We start from the raw sequence: 20580 nt of genomic DNA, 5'->3' as shown, positions 1-20580 counted from the left end.
AACCAAAAAACAGCAGGTGTTCCTTCACCTGAAGTGTGACAGTGATGACATCAGTGGGCGTGTCATTTTCTACAGGTTGGAAAGAGAGGACAGAGAAGGTGACAGTCGAGATGTGAGAGTGACCTCACGTCTCGACTGTCACCTTGAGGAATCATCAAAACAACAGAGCGTGCAGTGGTCTCAGTGGTAGTTGGTCCACGCTAAAAACAAATATCTGTAACAACAGGACAAAAGTGTGTACGTGTTACACCCTGATGATATGACACAACATGACGCCATGACTCTTCCTCTTTTTAACCTTGTCACTGACCAGCTCTGCTGCTGTGTGGATGAACTGTTACTTCCTGTTGTGATCAGAGCTTTATGCACAGATCTCACCATCATCACTGAACATGGTCAAAAGCTCCGCGAGTTGAGATTATTTTGTTGCAGTGTGGACTCATTGTGCTGAATCTGACCATGAGTTGAAGTTAGTGACGCACCACACGGACACAGACCGCCGGCGTTACTGTTAAATACTGGTCTCATGTTTGTGTTGGAAGTTAAAGGATCCTAAAGGCGACTAAATGTTTCCTCACGCTGAGGTTCTTTGTTTTTTTTATTAAGCGTCTTCGCTAACAGTGATAGTCCAGCTGCTCAGTGATGACATCAAGAGAGAGGCGGAGTCCCCACATCCCCTGTCCCTCCCCCGTCAGAGCGCTCGGAGGAGGGTGGATCATCTGAAACCCGCCTGGATACAGGACTGAGCGCAGGGAGCTGATTGGCTGCAAGTCTGTGAGTCCAGTTTGAAAGTTTGAGCGTCCTTCAATCAGCTGATCAAGTGTCCGAAAAACAAAGAGAAGACGAAGAAAAGAAAAGGACTGCAGGAGAGAGAGAAAAGAAAGGGTTTCATTATTTCATTTATCAACAAAAATCTTATTAAGTATAATTTAAGTTTTCATTAAAATGTCTTGTTAATGTCATTAAACAGCTGCTTGGACTAGTTTCAGTGGCAAATTAATCCACATTTGGTGCTCTAGTGAGAATTTGTAACTGTCTGTCTGTCTATCTAACTAACGAACAAAGTAACTATCTAACAAACTAACTAACGAAATATCTAACTATCTAACGAACTATCTAATTATCTAACTAACTAACGAAATATCTAACTAATTAACTAATTAATTAACTAACTAACTAACTAATGAACTAACTAACAAACTAACTCATTTACGAACTAACCATCTAACTAACAAACTAACTATCTATCTATCTATGTAACGAACTAACTCACTTATGAACTAACTATTTAATGAACTAATTAATTAACTATCTATCTAACTAACTATCTATCTAAATAACTATCTAACTAATTAACTATCTATCTAACTAACTATCTATCTAAATAACTATCTAACTAATTAACTATCTATCTAATGAACTAACGAACTATCTACCTAACTGCTCCAAACTACACTGATGACATCTTGAAAATGATTTTCTCCCAGTTAAAATGAATCAGAGACGTCTGTCACATCCTGTCAGTGTTATAAATATTAATATTTTAAACTAAGAGATATCTCATTTATTGATCTCATTTAACCCTCTGATTAATTACTACAGTCAAAATGCTTTGTTAATTAATGACAGTGAAGATGATGATGTTAAATCTGTAACTCACATTGTCCTCTGAGGCTCCAGTGCTACGTTTGAGACTGGACCCCCGATTGGACCCCCAGCTGAATATCTGGCTGGACCACCGGCTGAATATCTGGCTGGACCACTGGCTGGACCACCAGCTGGACCCCTGGTTGGACATCTGACCGGACCCCCGTGTGGTGGCTGGGCTCTGGTCCTCTCTCCTTCAGGGACTGACTGATCTCCTCTTCAGGGTCGTAGTAATAAAACTTCCTCAGGTAGGAGATCAGAGGCCTGAGGAGAGAGCAGATGGTGTCAAACACCAACATGTTCAAAAGACACTGCCTTAAAACTGAGGGGAACATTAATGGTCACAGTGTAACAGGAAGTCAGTTAAACTTCAGGGAGATCAATGACGTGATTGTGAATCAGTTTCAGCTGGTGCAGAGGGCCCTGGGTTCCTCCTGGTGCAGAGAGCCCTGGGTTCCTCCTGGTGCAGTGGGCCCTGGGTTCCTCCTGGTGCAGAGGGCCCTGGGTTCCTCCTGGTGCAGAGGGCCCTGGGTTCCTCCTGGTGCAGAGGGCCCTGGGTTCCTCCTGGTGCAGTGGGCCCTGGGTTCCTCCTGGTGCAGAGGGCCCTGGGTTCCTCCTGGTGCAGAGGGCCCTGGGTTCCTCCTGGTGCAGAGGGCCCTTGGTTCCTCCTGGTGCAGAGGGCCCTGGGTTCCTCCTGGTGCAGAGGGCTCTGGGTTCCTCCTGGTGCAGAGGGCTCTGGGTTCCTCCTGGTGCAGAGGGCTCTGGGTTCCTCCTGGTGCAGAGGGCCCTTGGTTCCTCCTGGTGCAGAGGGCTCTGGGTTCCTCCTGGTGCAGAGGGCCCTGGGTTCCTCCTGGTGCAGAGGGCCCTTGGTTCCTCCTGGTGCAGAGGGCCCTGGGTTCCTCCTGGTGCAGAGGGCTCTGGGTTCCTCCTGGTGCAGAGGGCCCTGGGTTCCTCCTGGTGCAGAGGGCCCTGGGTTCCTCCTGGTGCAGAGGGCTCTGGGTTCCTCCTGGTGCAGAGGGCCCTGGGTTCCTCCTGGTGCAGAGGGCCCTGGGTTCCTCCTGGTGCAGAGGGCTCTGGGTTCCTCCTGGTGCAGAGGGTTAGGGTTCCTCCTGGTGCAGAGGGCCCTGGGTTCCTCCTGGTGCAGAGGGCCCTGGGTTCCTCCTGGTGCAGAGGGCCCTGGGTTCCTCCTGGTGCAGAGGGCCCTGGGTTCCCCCTGGTGCAGAGGGCCCTGGGTTCCTCCTGGTGCAGAGGGCCCTGGGTTCCCCCTGGTGCAGAGGGCCCTGGGTTCCTCCTGGTGCAGCAGGGCTCTGGGTTCCTCCTGGTGCAGAGGGCCCTGGGTTCCTCCTGGTGCAGTGGGCCCTGGGTTCCTCCTGGTGCAGAGGGCCCTGGGTTCCTCCTGGTGCAGAGGGCCCTGGGTTCCTCCTGGTGCAGCAGGGCCCTGGGTTCCTCCTGGTGCAGAGGGCCCTGGGTTCCTCCTGGTGCAGAGAGCCCTGGGTTCCTCCTGGTGCAGAGGGCCCTGGGTTCCTCCTGGTGCAGAGGGCTCTGGGTTCCTCCTGGTGCAGAGGGCTCTGGGTTCCTCCTGGTGCAGAGGGCTCTGGGTTCCTCCTGGTGCAGAGGGCCCTGGGTTCCTCCTGGTGCAGAGGGCCCTTGGTTCCTCCTGGTGCAGAGGGCCCTGGGTTCCTCCTGGTGCAGAGGGCCCTGGGTTCCTCCTGGTGCAGAGGGCCCTGGGTTCCTCCTGGTGCAGAGGGCCCTGGGTTCCTCCTGGTGCAGAGGGCCCTGGGTTCCTCCTGGTGCAGAGGGCCCTGGGTTCCTCCTGGTGCAGAGGGCTCTGGGTTCCTCCTGGTGCAGAGGGCCCTGGGTTCCTCCTGGTGCAGAGGGCTCTGGGTTCCTCCTGGTGCAGAGGGCTCTGGGTTCCTCCTGGTGCAGAGGGCCCTGGGTTCCTCCTGGTGCAGAGGGCCCTTGGTTCCTCCTGGTGCAGAGGGCCCTGGGTTCCTCCTGGTGCAGAGGGCCCTGGGTTCCTCCTGGTGCAGAGGGCCCTGGGTTCCTCCTGGTGCAGAGGGCCCTGGGTTCCTCCTGGTGCAGAGGGCCCTGGGTTCCTCCTGGTGCAGAGGGCCCTGGGTTCCTCCTGGTGCAGAGGGCCCTGGGTTCCTCCTGGTGCAGAGGGCCCTTGGTTCCTCCTGGTGCAGAGGGCCCTGGGTTCCTCCTGGTGCAGAGGGCCCTGGGTTCCTCCTGGTGCAGAGGGCCCTGGGTTCCTCCTGGTGCAGAGGGCCCTGGGTTCCTCCTGGTGCAGAGGGCCCTGGGTTCCTCCTGGTGCAGAGGGCCCTGGGTTCCTCCTGGTGCAGAGGGCCCTGGGTTCCTCCTGGTGCAGAGGGCCCTGGGTTCCTCCTGGTGCAGAGGGCCCTGGGTTCCTCCTGGTGCAGTGGTCACACAGGATCAGCCTATGGTTTACACGTTTGACTCTGATTTTAAAATTCAGTCCTCAGTGGGTCGATGATTTTACCCCAACTGAGGGGGACCAAACATGGGGACGGTAAGGAACGGTTGTGTTGGTACTAGGGTTGTCAAAAGTATAAATACTCTGAAAAGTATTGATACTCAAACACTGTATCCGGATACAATACTAATTGACAAAAGTATCAGTACTAACAGTGCACGCCACCTCAGCGCCTGTCGGGTGCGTGCGACGGGTCCGACGGACACGCGCTGTGCAGGCAGCGTCTGGCAGGCACAGAGCCCTCGCTGCAACCCGGCTTGTTGTTGTCGCTGTGCATGCATGCACACATTTCTGTTGCTGTAATATGGCCAGCGCGGCTGCAGGAGGATCAGAGCAGCCAGTTTGGGTCAAAAATGATAAAGGAAAAAGCGCTCTTTGGTAATATTTAGTGAAGTGAACACAGCACGCTGCAGACGGCAGGTACAGCCCCTCCCCTCACTAGCAGCTGAGCAGCTGGTGTCGCCAGCATCAAACTAAAATATAACTTGTAACGTTAATGTGGGAGCTAAGCAGAAAACTTTATCAGTCCTGCCCGTCTGTAACATTAACAGACAGTGTTAGTTTAACAGGACAACACAATTATGTGTGTCTGAAAGTTATGTTAACTGTAAAGTCACAGATTGAAGCTGAAACTTTTGGTTTCTCCCGTAACCCCTGGTTCTCTGATCACACAGTGAGGTAGAAACAGGAGCCTCCTGAGCCTAAACTACCAACTCTATTTGATCAGCAATGAAAATATGGTGCCAGTTCACCAGAAGCACAGAAAATAAACAGGGCTGTAGATAAATACATTTGTATGGACAGATTGTTATTTATTTTGGGGGGTTTGAAATTTTAGCATCGTGACAACCCTAGTTGGTACCATCCACAACTTTTCACTGTGGGAACAGAAACAGTGCGACTGAACCGACCGCTCTGTGGAAACGTGGCTTTTGTTGGATTTAGTTTCTAATGTTTTGATGTTTCATCAGCTGACAGGAAGCCCACGACTACAACTGTGGACAGGAACCAAAGTTTGTGCTCGTCATTTCTTCTTCTCTGACAATCCAGACTTGATTTTAAGATTCATAAATGATTTCAGATTGTGTGGTGAGGTGTGATGTCACTAAGGGTTGCCATGCGGCCAGTGGCGTGGACTCACGTGGGCAGCGGCAGCTCCTGGATGTGGTCGATCCGAACCAGCTGTCTGATGCAGAAGCGACAGAGATGCTGCAGAGATTTAACACTGCTGAACCTGGAGACCGGGTACAGGAGCTGGACCGGGGTCGGGGGCAGACCTGAAGACAGGTACCAACATTTCATTAAACAGCAGTTAATAAATCAATAAAATAAAGACGATGTAAAATCATTTGTTGTTTTCTGTTTCATTTGAGTCGTTTCAAACAACATTTAAATATTTAAATATATTTTATAAAAGAAACTGAAAAAACTACATCAACACAACCTGGAGGTGGAGACAGACAGACAGACAGGTGGAGACAGACAGACAGACAGATGAAGACAGACAGGTAGAGACAGACAGATGGTGACAGACAGACAGGTGAAGACAGACAGGTGGAGACAGACAGACAGACAGATGAAGACAGACAGACAGACAGAGACAAGTGGAGACAGACAGATGGTGACAGACAGGTGAAGACAGACAGATGGTGACAGACAGACAGACAGACAGACAGACAGGTGAAGACAGACAGACAGGTAGAGACAGACAGATGGTGACAGACAGACAGGTGAAGACAGACAGGTGGAGACAGACAGACAGACAGATGAAGACAGACAGACAGACAGAGACAAGTGGAGACAGACAGATGGTGACAGACAGGTGAAGACAGACAGATGGTGACAGACAGACAGACAGACAGACAGACAGGTGGAGACAGACAGACAGGTGGAGACCGACAGACAGGTAGTCAGACAGACAGGTGGAGACAGACAGACAGACAGGTAGAGACAGACAGATGAAGACAGACAGACAGATAGATAGATGGAGACAGGCAGGTAGAGACAGACAGATGAAGACAGACAGACAGGTGGAGACAGACAGACAGGTAGAGTCAGACAGACAGATGGAGACAAACAGATGAAGACAGACAGGTGGAGACAGACAGGTGGAGACAGACAGACAGATGGAGACAGACAGGTGGAGACAGACAGACAGGTAGAGTCAGACAGACACATGGAGACAGACAGATGAAGACAGACAGGTGGAGACAGACAGACAGACAGGTGAAGACAGACAGGTGGAGACAGAGAGATGAACACAGACAGACAGGTGGAGACAGACAGACAGGTGGAGACAGAGAGATGAACACAGACAGACAGGTGGAGACAGACAGACAGACAGACAGACAGACAGGTGGAGACCGACAGACAGGTAGTCAGACAGACAGGTAGAGACAGACAGACAAGTGAGAGCTGATTGGCTGGTTACCAGGGACTCTGGAGCGCAGGAAGTAGAGGAACTTTCCGTTCTTGGAGTGCATGATGGCTCGTTCTATGAACTCCACCACAGAGTGACAGCGGTCCTCAAACTTAGGGTGACACCACAGACTGAAGGTCCCTGCAGCAGGACACACACACACACACACACACACACACACACACACACAGTGTGTCAGATGTGTGCGCGCGTGTGTGTGTTGGTGGGTACCTGTACATGTTACACAGTGAGGACCAACATAAATACATTAGTGAGGACATTTTGGCCGTTCCTCTCTTTAAAGGCCTGTTACAGGGGTCAGACCTGGTGTCAGGGTTCAGGGAACAATCAGGTTTAGGTGACGCCGGGTTGAGACTACACAGTATCAGCCCAACATGGCCGTTAAACGGCGTCAGCGAGGATCGTGAACGCCAATGAGTGCCACGTAGTCTGACCCCGGCGTCAGGGTGAAGGGCTGGGGAACGCATTATGTCAATGAGGGTCCTCACAAAGACAGAAGTATAAGAGTGTGTGTGCGTGTGTGTGTGTTACCTCTGTAGTGCTCCATGCGCGTGTGGTGTGTGACTCCCTGCGACCTGAAGCTCAGACTCAGGATGTATCGAGGGTCCGAACTGTCTCGAACCAGAAACGATCCGTCTGGTTTTCCCTTCAGCTTCATCTCCGCGTCCTCCCAGTTCATCGGTCCCCAGTACCAGCCACACTGAACACAAACACACACACACACACACACACACACACACACACACACAGGTTAGCTCCTCCCCCTCATCACTACAGCTATGACTCGTGTGTGTGACTCTGACCCCACCTTCTCCAGTTCTCTCAGGCTGGTGGCGAAGCTGCCGGCGTCGGGTCGACTGAGGGGGCAGCGAGGGGCGAGTCTGGGAGGGGGGTGCTGACCGTCGGGACGCAGAGGGATGGGCCTCGGTAACCCTCTCAGGAAGGTGTCTGATCAACAGGAAGCATCAGGTGAGTCAACAGTGACGCCGCCAAACTGATGGTTTGTGTTATTGTTCACTGGCGCACGGTAAATCTGCTCTGACTGTGTTGTTCATGTGCTAACTGGCTAACTAGCATCAAAACGCTCTTCCTGTTTCCCTTTTTCAGTCATGAATACAGACGACCGCCATCTGCTGCTGTGGAGACTTATTTCCTCTCAGCAGGAGCAGAACGGACGAGCTGATTGGCCGTCAGCTGGAGTCTCTGTGGTGCGTTCAGGTGCAACATTTCAGCCGAGACATGATGGCGTGAGGTGACACAGCAGGAGGTGTGTTGGGAGGTTGCTGTCATCTCTCTGGTGTCAGTTTAGTGTGTTTGGACCTTTAACTGTTTGTAACCATAGTAACAGAGCTGTCAGTTTGGCAGGTGATGTCATGATGTGTCTCTGAAAGTATCCAAAACAATGACATCATCACCTGACATCAGAATGACTGAATGATGTCAGCATTCACAGTTTTTAGGCCGTTAACGTTCAGACAGCGTGTGTGTGTGTGTGTGTGTGTGTGTGTGTGTGTGTGTGTTACCGTTGAGGCTCAGGCTGTGTTGGATGGTGCTGATGGAGGGGGGCAGGGCCAGCGGGCGGGGCGGCAGCGACTGCATGGACGCCCCCACACTGAAGGGAGCGTGCTGCTGAGGAGGACCCCCGAAATCATCTACAAGACACAGAGAGACATGAGAGTCCACACCTGAGACTCACCTGCAGAGGGACACACCACAAACACACAAACACACACACACACACAGAGGAAGTGACAACTGAGAGAGGAGGAAGAAGAAGAGGAAGAGGAGTACCGAGCAGACTGAGGCTCCGTCTGGGAGGAGGAGGAGGAGTCGGGGGGTGGAGAGAGTTCACCCCCCTCCGAGAAATATCCACATCAACCAGAGACACCGTCTCACCTGGACACACACACACACACACACACACACACACACACAGTGTGTTAGGGCAGAGGAGTGTTAGTGTTCATCAGAAGCAGCAGCGCCCCCACATGGACACATCCAAACACTGCAGAGCTCATTTTACACAACTGAACTATTAAAATCATTATTATTGTTTTTATTAAACATGAAGGAAGGCAGGTGGTTTTAAGGCGGACTGAAGCCGTCTCTTAAGGTGGATTTTATTTTGAATGAAGGACAAGAAAACACAAAGCAGCAAACACACAGACACACAGACACACACACACACACACACACACACACACACAGTGACAGGTGTGTTGTTACCGGTGAAAGCAGGTGTGAAGGGCACCGGAGAGAAGGCACTGTGAGGTCTGGACACCTGCAGCCTGAGGGAGACAAACACAGAGAGACACTGCATCATCATCATCATCATCATCACCAGCGTTGGGACACGTCTGTTTCGTGTTTTAGGTCGACGTCCTTCATTAAACACTGAACAAACAGTCACACAGCGACACAGAGGGAGCGTGTCGTTCACATGTTGACTGTGCTCAGTGTTCACGTCACACCACGAGACCTCTCCAATGTGTTTCTGTGAGTTTGGCGGTACATCCAATCAGCTCAGGACCTCCACATCCAGAGTCTCCATCTGTGAGATCGTCTGAGAGCAGACGCCTGAACAAACCCCCAGATATTATCTCAGGTGGTCTGAGGCTGCTGTCAGCCCTAGAGTGGTCTCCTCTGGTCTGAATCAGGGACTCATGTTGTTCCAAAGTTGTATAATTGCCTAGAGTTGGTTGGTGTTCTCACGGCAGCATTTACAAGAGGACCAGATCAAATGCCTTGTGTGAGAAAGCTGCTCTTGATTGGTCAGAATTTCCATGTGGGAAAAATCCAGGAAGTAAAGCAAACGTTTAAGAAGAGTACACTTGCAAGATAAATGTGACACTTTCTAATGTCACAATGGAGGGACAACTACGCAGGTTGATTTTAGCGCTGCTCATCGTGGACTATATTGGTGTCATTGTTCATTTTAGTCAAACCATACAGTTTGAAAACGAGGCGCGGCTCCAACTAGAAAACAATGTTTTGATGCATTGGATGTGCTGAATGTGCATATTAAGGCAGTACAGGCCACGCCTCTTTTAGAAAACTGAACATCCAAACAGTCACGCAGCGCAGCACCAGATATAAACACAACATGTTTCACATAATGACCATAATTTAAACCATTTCCAGGCCTGAAAAGAAGTTTTTCTATAATAATTTTCCCAGTTATCTCATGACTGTGGGGACCCTGAACGTCTCATCATCAGCCTGTGGTCAGAGTCTGGAAACAGGAATATTAATAAAATCTTCATTTCAGCTCAGAAGGAAAATCATCATTCAGATGTGCTGGAATATTCTGTGAACATTCAGCTGCATCTCGTCGCTCAGATAAACAGCGTCACACGTCCTCTGAGTGACTGCAGTCAGGTGTTTCTGTTAAGGTGCAGACACACCAAACCGACATCAAAGAACTAGCGGTGATGAAAGCCAACTGTTGCGTCATCTACGTCGCCTCACGTCACCCTGTGTCAGTTGCATTTGAACACACTACACGGACTACATCCGACGGCCAAGTAGCACGTACGTTCTGCGCCTGCGTGAGAGAGAGCGGAGTGAGAGAGTGGTACATCCTGTCAGCCGAGGGGTTTCCTATCTGTGCAGCCGAGCACCACAGCACCTCCACGGACTATTACATCCAGACGGTCCCGGTGTTTCCTCCGCAGGCTCCACTTCACTCAGCTGCCCGATAAACCCGCTGCTAATTTGCAACAGTCGACAGTTTGAGACACGTCAGGTGATGATGATGTCGTTATACTGTCAGATATGACATCATCGGCTTGTCAAATGATTTTTCAGCACCGGGCAGGGACGTATTTCTGCTCAGGGGAGGCGCACACAGATTTAAATGGTTGTATGTTGGATTTATTTTAACACCAGATTTCGCTAATGTTTACACAACATGTTTTCTTTAACAGCCACCAAAATGACATCATGTATCTCAGCCAGAAACTGAGGACAGAAAAACAGAAATTATCATCAGCAGGGCTGCAGCTAACCATTATTTTCACTGTCGACTAATCTGTCGATTATTTCTTTGATTAGTCGACTCATCGTTTTATCAAAAAATGTGTTAAAATGTTGAAAAATGTCGGTCTGTCTCTCCCAAACCCCAAAATGATGTCATCTAATGTCTTGTTTCATACTCATACCAAAGGGTTTGAGTTCACCGTCATGGGAGAGTGTGTAAAGCTGCCAATATCTGAACGTAAGAAGCTGCAATCAGAGTATTTTGGGTACTTTTCTATGAAAAATGACTCAAACTGATTAGTCGACTATTAAAATTGTCACCAATTATTTTAATAGTTGATTAGTCATCGATTAATCGACTAATCGTTTCAGCCCTATATCAGAGTTTCACATTTCCCACGGTTCTTGAACACATCATGTGAGACGAACGCTTCCATCAGGAAACAGAATCAAATCTATTTCATCACATTTGTTTACTTCCAATCATTGAAGAGTTTTTAAAATCTACGACGTGATGAGACGTCACACTGAACATGTTCTCACTGAGTGATGAAGAGGAGGAGGTGTTTAAAGTCTCTTCATCTCCTCTGTGATCTGAGTCTCTTACAAACTTTGTCAAATAAAACCCTTCCTTTTTTCCATGGTAACAAGCTTGTGACAGGTAAGACTGGTCGCCACACCTGTCACACACACACCTGAGCGTTCAGACACCTTTTTCATCGCTTCACTAAAATCCAAACACTGTTGCCATGGTTACGGGCTCTGCTTCATCAGGAAGTGTCGAGTCAAACAAAGCCGTGGCCGTGGCAACGCCTCATCTCTCTCTGTCTCTCCCCCGAGCAGCGAGGATGCTTATCGTCATGACAACAGTGAGAAAAAGTTGTGCAGGAGTCGTCTGAAGTTTGTTCTGCTGTTTTATTTTTAGATCTGACCTGAGACCAGCTGGACTGAGAAACAGGAACAGATAGAGGATCTATTTCCTGTCCGCTGAGGAGCTGAGATACAAATAAATACACTCACAGTGTGGTGCTGAAACAATAATTATAATAATACAGTATCTGAGTTTTTATATTTCGGTCAACTGTCTCTTGTTACTCCGACATTTTCCCAAAAGCACCTTAGTTACTAACTACAAAACAGGGAAGGAAGGAAGGAGGGAGGAAGAAGGGAGGGAGCAAGAAGGAGGGAGGAATGGACAGAAGGAAAACCTGGATTTTGTTCTTTAAAACCTCTTGTACTGTTCTCCACCCCCATTTTGTAGCAGAAACACCTAAAATGACATATCCACATTAAAATGACTGTAGCTTCTGAACCGCTCTGACTACATGCATGCATGAGGTCTTGCCAGAAAGAAAACTCTCTGAAGTTTCTTGTGAAAGTGTCAGAAACACTCTAGGTGATACAGAGACAGAGTAATGGGCCTCTGAAGTCAGTAAAAAGTTGAAGATTTTGCCTAAAATAAAATAAAAAATGTGTTTCAGGATGAATAACTGTCTGTGGCTTCATCTGAGCAGGTAAATGACACTGTGGGGCTGTAGGCACACTATCAATGAACACTTGTTTCAAATTTGAAGAAGACTGCTCAAAGTATGACCATTCTACAGTGTTTTTACCATGAAAAGATCCAGGCGGAGCTCCAAATGACAAGTGGGTTACTCTGCTTCAAAACAGTCCTATCAGTGATCAAACAACACTCAGCCAGCTTCAAACATTGTACCTTATTGAAATCAGGTGTGATTATGATAGCTGATGTTGTTTATGACACAGAAACACCATAAAATATCACCAAATAAAGCCATATGAAACGTGAAAGTTATGATCCCACTTTCTAGACGGTATATCTCAGCCACAAATAGTGGTAGGAGTGAGACTCTTACCTTTTATAAACCAGCTAAGTCCCCGCTAACAGCTCCACATAAGATCGCGAGTAATCCTTTAACTTTTCCTGTCGAGAAACGGCATGACATGACTTGTCACCACTCATAGTGATTTTGGACTTTGTGTGTTTAGGCTGCTCTGGTGCCAAATACATAATAAATAAAAGAAAAACGACGTTATTTTTGAAAAGTCGAGAGCTTCCTGAATCCGGCAATACCAAACATCACATGGTTTGATGATGTAGTGCGCCTGGGAGATACCATCACCCCTGTTCTCATCCACCTTCACTGGCTCCCTGTACAATACTGCATCCACTACAAAGACCTTCTCCTCACCTACAGAGCTCTCCATCACCTCGCCCCCACTTACCTCTGTGACCTCCTTCAGGAATACACCCCCTCCCACACCCTCCGCTCAACCTCTGCTGGACTCCTCACCATCCCCACCTCACGCCTCAGTACCATGGGTACTTCCTTCTGTGGCGGCTCAAAGGTGAGACGACTCTGTCCCCTCATTCTGCCATCAAACCTTTCAAGCTCAGTCCATAGGGACTTGGGTTGGGAACCGGAGGGTCGCCTGTTCGAGTCCCCGTCCGGACCAAAATATGGAGCGTGGACTGGTGGCTGGAGAGGTGCCAGTTCACCTCCTGGGCACTGCCGAGGTGCCCTTGAGCAAGGCATTGAACCCCCCAACCGCTCGGAGCGCCTGTCATGGGCAGCCCCCTCACTCTGACATCTCTCCATATATGTATAGGTCCTGTTTGTGCATGTGTGTGTTCGGACCTGTGTGTAATTGACAAGCAAGAGTGAAAACATTGAATTTCCCCTCAGGGGATTAATAAAGGAAATAAAATTAAAAAATTAAATTAAATTAAAATACAGAACGATGAGGGGCAACAGCGGCGTGAACGACACCTGTTTGTTTGTTTGTTGCAGTCGTAAACTTCATGTGTTGCTGTTTGAGTTTCACAGAACAAAGTTTTGATTGAACGACCTGATTATTGATCAAACTGATCGGTAGGAACCAACAGGTGATCACGTGTTCCTGTTCAGCTGCTCTCAGGTCAGTAAAACAAGCTGTTGTCATGGTAACGAGCATCCTCACTGTCATCAGTGATCATCAATAATCGATAACCCCCCCGCCCTCTCACCTGCTGCTGTCGGGCTCCGTGTTGCTGCAGGTCGACCCCCACACGTCCAGCAGACTCCCGCCTGACGAGGTGGACGACGCCAGCGAGGGCCTCTTGTCCAGCAGCCCCCCCGACCCCCCGCTGGAGCTCTTGGTCCTGAACAGCTTGCTGAGCCGGACTTTCAGGGACCCCCCTTTCCTGGACTTCCCCCGCAGCGTCTTCTCCCCCCCTCCCTCCAGGACCACCAGGGGGGAAGCAGACCGCCCCGCTCCCCCAGAGGCCACGCCCAGTTTGGGGGTGGTGGCGCGGCTCTGGGGCTGGGAGCGGGACTGGTGCTGATGCTGGGGGCGGTGGGCAGGATCGGGACCGGAGGACGGGAGGGGGTCAGGGGAGACCTGGAGGCCGCTGAGGGCTGCCGCCGCCTGGAGGGCCTGAGGGCGGACAGGGGGGTACGGGCAGAGGGGGGCGCTGCTGATGGGTGCATGGGGGTCTACACAGGGGGGGAGGGACACTGCAGCACCGAGGACTGCCAGCGAGGTCCGGCAGGTCTGATCTGTGCAGACCCCCGCCTCCTCCGCCAGTCTGTGGACCTGCCGCATCAGACCGCTCAGAGTCCCGCTGGAGAACACAGGTCCCGCCCCCCCAGACGTCCCCCCTCCACCCACTGTCTCCCCCTTCTCAGCGCCCCCTCCATCCCTGTCCCCTCCCTCCCCCAGCCCCCCCACCTCCTCAGATCCCAGACCCTCCAGAACCAGCAGGGCGTCGCTGGTCTCACTCGGGTCCTCCCCGGGCCCCATGCCCCCCGCCCCGCTGTGACAGGAGCATCGAGACAGGGGGAGCACCATCTCCTCCCCCCCGCCTCCTCCTCCCTCCCTCCCCTCCCCCAGCTGACCCAGCCTCTGGGCCAGAGCCAGGACCGGGTCCTCCCCCCCGCTGGAGTAGTTCTTCCTGGGCTCCAACAGGCCCAGACGCAGGGCTTGGTCCAGCAGGCCCGGGGGCCACTTGGCCAGCCGATCGGTCAGCAGGCGGTGTCGGTGGCACAGGACCGACCCGGACTCAGAGTCCAGAGCCGGGACGTCCTGCTGGGGCGTCTGGGACCCGTCAGACCCCTTGGACAGTCTGAGGACCGGGTGCCACTGGAGCAGCTGCGGCTGCTGCGGATGCAGGGTCTCCTCTGCAGACGGGACGCACTGAGAGTTCTGCTCCTTCCCGCCTCCTGGGCCGGGACAGGCCGTTGTGGTACCGGGACCGGGACCGGATCCGGGGTCCAGCTGTTGTCTCTGTCTCTCTGCCTCCTCCTGGAGGAACCCCGGGGGCGGCTGCTCCAGTCCGCACTCCAGGATCCGGTCTCCGGACCGCAGCAGGTTCTGAAACACCATCAGCTGCGCCCTCGACCCGTGCGCCCCCGAGCCGTGCTGCACCGGGAAGTCCACAAACCGCTGCGCCGCTACGGTAAAGTCCTCGGGCGGCGGAGGGGACAGCGGCGCCTCGGAGCCCGGCGGGGCCTGCGTCAACACCAGCCCGCCGTCCAGCTCACCTTTCCCGGGGAGCGGTGAGCTGTAGTGCGGGGAGGCCGAGCCGAGGCCTGGAGAGGGGCCGCCGGAGTCCAGATCAAACCCGCCGCCGTGGTGACCCAGCACGGCTTTAACGGGCCCGAAGCCGCCGCCCCCGGACATCAGGTCGTCGGGCTCGTCCAGCCGGTCGTACTCCGCCGCGGACACGAGACGCATCAAGACGAAGTCCGGAGACATTTCTTGTTGCGCGTCATTCATCCTGACAGGCTAACGGGAGCTAACGGGAGCTAACGGGAGCTAAACGGGCTCCGCTCTTACATAACACCGATATAAATAAACAGCTGCGGAGCTAACGGTGGCTAGCTGCTGCATCCTCCCCGCTCAGCTCACCGGGCAGCCCGACCCAACACCGGCCGACGGCCATGGAACTTCCGGACCGGTTCGTGACGGTAACGGCTCCGCTGGACATGAAACGACATGAGAAAACCCGCCCGGTGCCGCCGCTCGGTGACGTTAGCTAGCTGTTAGCCTCCTACCGACTCATCCTCCGGTGAGACAACACGGATGTGCTGATGATGGGGGGCGCGCGGGGCGGCTGCGCAGCGGCGACATCAATAATCGATCAGCTGATTGATAAACGGACAAACCGACACCTCCATCCGCTCATCTACACTTCCCGGTACCGGAGAGCTCCGTCACTACCGGCTGTGACAGCTCTCCGTGATCGTGTTGAGAACGCCGTTAACGGCAGTTAGGGACCGTTCGGTACTTACAGGGGGTCACACACAGTGTTGCCAGATGTCGCGAGACAAATAAGCAACCAGGCCTGTGACAACAAGCCCAGAACAAGTGACTTTTCTACGGAGGCCCACGAGGAGAGAGAAAGTTAAATAAACTGTGTGCACGGTTTTACAATCTGTGGAGACAGATCGTCAATTTACATCCACAAGATGGAGTGAAACCACCTTTAACATTATTAACATTAGAAAACAGATGGGATATCAAATATAGATGATGCACTAAGTACATTATATACACAGTAAACCTCTGATAATTAACATTTGCACACAAACAAATATCATCCTGAATTCACAAATTCTTCGTTTATTATTGCTTTTTATGCACTCATCTAACTTTTTTCTTTTAGTTACAGGACTGATGTTTTCCTAACCAGAAAAAAACACATTACCCTGCTCTGCCTCTGATTGGCTAGTACTCGTTGCATCAGGGTCAGAGTCAATTAGAAGCAGGATGCGGGTGGGAAAAAACTCTGTTGTCTCCTGTGTGTATGGGGAAAGGGAGGGACAGAGGGAACAGACAAGACAAACTATTCTATGTTTAAATAACATATCGAGAATATCTGCTTGACAACTTATTATGGAGCTGGGAACAAGTTTTATTATAACAAGTTTTATTAGTGATTATTCTGCCCATCAATTTTTGATTCAATTATTTATTTATGACATACATTTTAGAGAAACTGTTAAGATAAGGTAAGAAACGACAAGATAAGATGAGATAGGTTAAGATAAGGTAGGTTAAGATAAGATAAGATGAGATGAGATGAGACATCGGAGACGTTGGCTTGCTTCAGCAGCTCAGAAACATCAGAAAAAGAAAACTGTGACAGATTTGTCAATAAATGAAGGTCAATAATACAAATATCACTAAACTATCAATAACTGACAGATTCTGTGCGTTAACGACTGATGGTCACACATCAGAAGTTAAACACACACAGTGTGTAACATGTTTTATTAAGTACATATATTAATATGCACAGTCAGAGGTCAGAGGTCAGAGGTCAGCTGTGACACTGGAATAATATTAAAGTTATATAATAATGTTTCAGACATGTGTCCATTATTAAAGAGATCTTTAATCTCATCTTAAACAATAAAATCAGTTATTTTTGTGTTTTATTATTATTGTTTATTTTCCGTCATGTTTTGTTGTTTTTATTTGTTCATTTATTTTTTGTTTTTATCCTTATTAATTTTGTTGTATTTATAGTTATTTTTGTAGTTATATTTGTGCATTTATATCATAAATATATCTCTGAGCTTTCAGCCTGAGCTCATGTTCTTCTTCAGACTGCAGATGTTCAGTCAGAGGACCTTTAAATCTGTTCTTATTAAACTGACTTTATTCCAACATGAAGCTCAGCACGTTTCTGATGTATTATTGTTATTATGATAACACGGAGGATCTGACCAGAGAACAGACGTTGCGGACTGACGTCACACGCATGAAAATATGACGTTAATGGCGTCATAGTGCGTCGCTGCGAGCAGGGTTCGAACCTGCGCGGGGAAACCCCATTGGATTTCAAGTCCAACGCCTTAACCACTCGGCCATCACAGCTGCTGTCACACTGCTCTGAGATCAGCTCCGAGTCTCTGAGTCAGAGGGGGCGGAGACACAACCTGATCTGAGACCAGTTTAATTCTCTCTCTGGAAATGACGTCATTATCCGTGTGACGTTTGGTTTGCTGCTGCGCCTCCATCAATGAGTTTTTATTTTTATAAAACTCAACCTCTGATGTTTGAAAATTAAAAGTAGATGAAAGCCTTTTCTGTTTATTTATTTTGGTTTTATTACATTTGATTTTAAAGTGTGACCAGCAGCGCTCTCAGACCGCCACTTCACCTGTGGCTGAATCCGAAATCCATCTGAAATAAGCTTGAATCAGTCCGACAGGACAAAGCTTAAACTCAGATCTGAGTTACACACCTGAGCACACCTGGACTCACCTAAGACCACACGGATCAGAAAAAACTTAGTCTTTGTAAGGAGACATTTGTTACTGTGATGTGGAGCATGTGTCTGTCTCAGGTGTGTTTGAACATCTCAGGTGTTTTATTCTTTTTCTCTGGTTCACCCACACAGGTGAGTGTTAACCCTCCCAGGTGAGTGTTAACCCTCACAGGTGAGTTCTATTCTCGTCTTAACCCTCACAGGTGAGTTCTATTCTCGTCTTACCCCTCACAGGTGAGTTCTATTCTCGTCTTAACCCTCACAGGTGAGTTCTATTCTCGTCTTACCCCTCACGGGTGAGTTCTATTCTTGTCTTACCCCTCACAGGTGAGTTCTATACTTGTCTTACCCCTCACAGGTGAGTGTTAATCCTCACAGGTGAGTTCTATTCTTGTCTTACCCCTCACAGGTGAGTTCTATTCTCGTCTTACCCCTCACGGGTGAGTTCTATTCTCGTCTTACCCCTCACAGGTGAGTTCTATTCTCGTCTTACCCCTCACGGGTGAGTTCTATTCTCGTCTTACCCCTCACGGGTGAGTGTTAACCCTCACGGGTGAGTTCTATTCTCGTCTTACCCCTCACAGGTGAGTGTTAACCCTCACGGGTGAGTTCTATTCTCGTCTTACCCCTCACGGGTGAGTTCTATTCTCGTCTTACCCCTCACAGGTGAGTTCTATACTTGTCTTACCCCTCACAGGTGAGTGTTAATCCTCACAGGTGAGTTCTATTCTTGTCTTACCCCTCACAGGTGAGTTCTATTCTCGTCTTACCCCTCACGGGTGAGTTCTATTCTCGTCTTACCCCTCACAGGTGAGTTCTATTCTCGTCTTACCCCTCACGGGTGAGTTCTATTCTCGTCTTACCCCTCACAGGTGAGTTCTATTCTCGTCTTACCCCTCACGGGTGAGTTCTATTCTCGTCTTAACCCTCACAGGTGAGTTCTATTCTCGTCTTACCCCTCACGGGTGAGTTCTATTCTCGTCTTACCCCTCACAGGTGAGTGTTAACCCTCCCAGGTGAGTTCTATTCTTGTCTTACCCCTCACAGGTGAGTTCTATTCTCGTCTTACCCCTCACAGGTGAGTTCTATTCTCGTCTTACCCCTCACAGGTGAGTTCTATACTTGTCTTACCCCTCACAGGTGAGTGTTAATCCTCACAGGTGAGTTCTATTCTTGTCTTACACCTCACAGGTGAGTTCTATTCTTGTCTTACCCCTCACAGGTGAGTTCTATTCTCATCTTACCCCTCACAGGTGAGTTCTATTCTCGTCTTACCCCTCACAGGTGAGTTCTATTCTCGTCTTACCCCTCACAGGTGAGTTCTATTCTCGTCTTAACCCTCACAGGTGAGTTCTATTCTCGTCTTACCCCTCACAGGTGAGTTCTATTCTCGTCTTACCCCTCACAGGTGAGTTCTATTCTCGTCTTAACCCTCACAGGTGAGTTCTATTCTCGTCTTACCCCTCACGGGTGAGTTCTATTCTCGTCTTACCCCTCACAGGTGAGTTCTATACTTGTCTTACCCCTCACAGGTGAGTGTTAATCCTCACAGGTGAGTTCTATTCTTGTCTTACCCCTCACAGGTGAGTTCTATTCTCGTCTTACCCCTCACGGGTGAGTTCTATTCTCGTCTTACCCCTCACAGGTGAGTTCTATTCTCGTCTTACCCCTCACGGGTGAGTTCTATTCTCGTCTTACCCCTCACGGGTGAGTGTTAACCCTCACGGGTGAGTTCTATTCTCGTCTTACCCCTCACGGGTGAGTTCTATTCTCGTCTTACCCCTCACGGGTGAGCTCTATTCTCGTCTTACCCCTCACGGGTGAGTGTTAACCCTCACGGGTGAGTTCTATTCTCGTCTTACCCCTCACAGGTGAGTGTTAACCCTCACGGGTGAGTTCTATTCTCGTCTTACCCCTCACGGGTGAGTTCTATTCTCGTCTTACCCCTCACAGGTGAGTTCTATACTTGTCTTACCCCTCACAGGTGAGTGTTAATCCTCACAGGTGAGTTCTATTCTTGTCTTACCCCTCACAGGTGAGTTCTATTCTCGTCTTACCCCTCACGGGTGAGTTCTATTCTCGTCTTACCCCTCACAGGTGAGTTCTATTCTCGTCTTACCCCTCACGGGTGAGTTCTATTCTCGTCTTACCCCTCACAGGTGAGTTCTATTCTCGTCTTACCCCTCACGGGTGAGTTCTATTCTCGTCTTAACCCTCACAGGTGAGTTCTATTCTCGTCTTACCCCTCACGGGTGAGTTCTATTCTCGTCTTACCCCTCACAGGTGAGTTCTATTCTCGTCTTACCCCTCACAGATGAGTTCTATTCTTGTCTTACCCCTCACGGGTGAGTTCTATTCTCGTCTTACCCCTCACAGGTGAGTTCTATTCTCGTCTTACCCCTCACAGATGAGTTCTATTCTTGTCTTACCCCTCACAGGTGAGTGTTAACCCTCACAGGTGAGTTCTATTCTCGTCTTACCCCTCACAGGTGAGTTCTATTCTCGTCTTACCCCTCACAGGTGAGTTCTATTCTTGTCTTACCCCTCACAGGTGAGTTCTATTCTTGTCTTACCCCTCACAGGTGAGTGTTAACCCTCACAGGTGAGTTCTATTCTCGTCTTAACCCTCACAGGTGAGTTCTATTCTCGTCTTACCCTTCACGGGTGAGTTCTATTCTCGTCTTAACCCTCACAGGTGAGTTCTATTCTCGTCTTACCCCTCACGGGTGAGTGTTAACCCTC

The 20580-nt window shown here is 49.9% G+C and overlaps 1 protein-coding gene and 1 non-coding gene across 3 annotated transcripts; both read right to left on the bottom strand.

The window, feature by feature from the left end:
- Positions 1-588: 588 nt before the first annotated feature.
- Positions 589-15485, bottom strand: LOC117268605 (uncharacterized). 2 transcript variants are annotated; one of them, XM_078161164.1, is made up of 10 exons: positions 13588-15485; positions 8808-8869; positions 8373-8477; positions 8105-8233; positions 7390-7529; positions 7113-7281; positions 6573-6701; positions 5283-5418; positions 1661-1911; positions 589-860 (listed from the first exon to the last, which is right to left on the bottom strand). In XM_078161164.1, the coding sequence occupies exons 1-9, from the start codon at positions 15336-15338 to the stop codon at positions 1683-1685; spliced, it is 2850 nt and encodes a 949-aa protein (XP_078017290.1). In that variant the 5' UTR covers positions 15339-15485; the 3' UTR covers positions 589-860; positions 1661-1682. The 2 variants fall into 2 exon arrangements, with proteins under 2 accessions (XP_078017290.1, XP_078017291.1); XM_078161165.1 differs by lacking the exon at positions 8373-8477.
- Positions 15486-17362: 1877 nt separating this feature from the next.
- On the bottom strand, positions 17363-17444 carry trnas-uga (transfer RNA serine (anticodon UGA)). The gene has a single exon. It is a non-coding gene; the product is annotated as a tRNA-Ser (tRNA).
- Between the last annotated feature and the right edge of the window lie 3136 nt (positions 17445-20580).

This window comes from Epinephelus lanceolatus, chromosome 18 (assembly GCF_041903045.1).
Source record: "Epinephelus lanceolatus isolate andai-2023 chromosome 18, ASM4190304v1, whole genome shotgun sequence".
Lineage (NCBI taxonomy): Eukaryota > Metazoa > Chordata > Actinopteri > Perciformes > Serranidae > Epinephelus > Epinephelus lanceolatus.
This window is presented reverse-complemented; position numbering and strand designations above follow the sequence as displayed.

What these genes read in the sequence shown, in the direction of transcription:
- LOC117268605 (XM_078161164.1), bottom strand. Translation starts at nt 15,338, where the DNA reads ATGAATGACGCGCAACAAGAAATGTCTCCGGACTTCGTCTTGATGCGT. An exon ending in GCGCATGGAGCACTACAGAG is followed by an intron (nt 6,702 to 7,112) that starts GTAACACACACA and finishes GTCCTGCTGCAG; the next exon opens with GGACCTTCAGTCTGTGGTGT. An exon ending in CAGGAGCTGCCGCTGCCCAC is followed by an intron (nt 1,912 to 5,282) that starts GTGAGTCCACGC and finishes CTCTCTCCTCAG; the next exon opens with GCCTCTGATCTCCTACCTGA.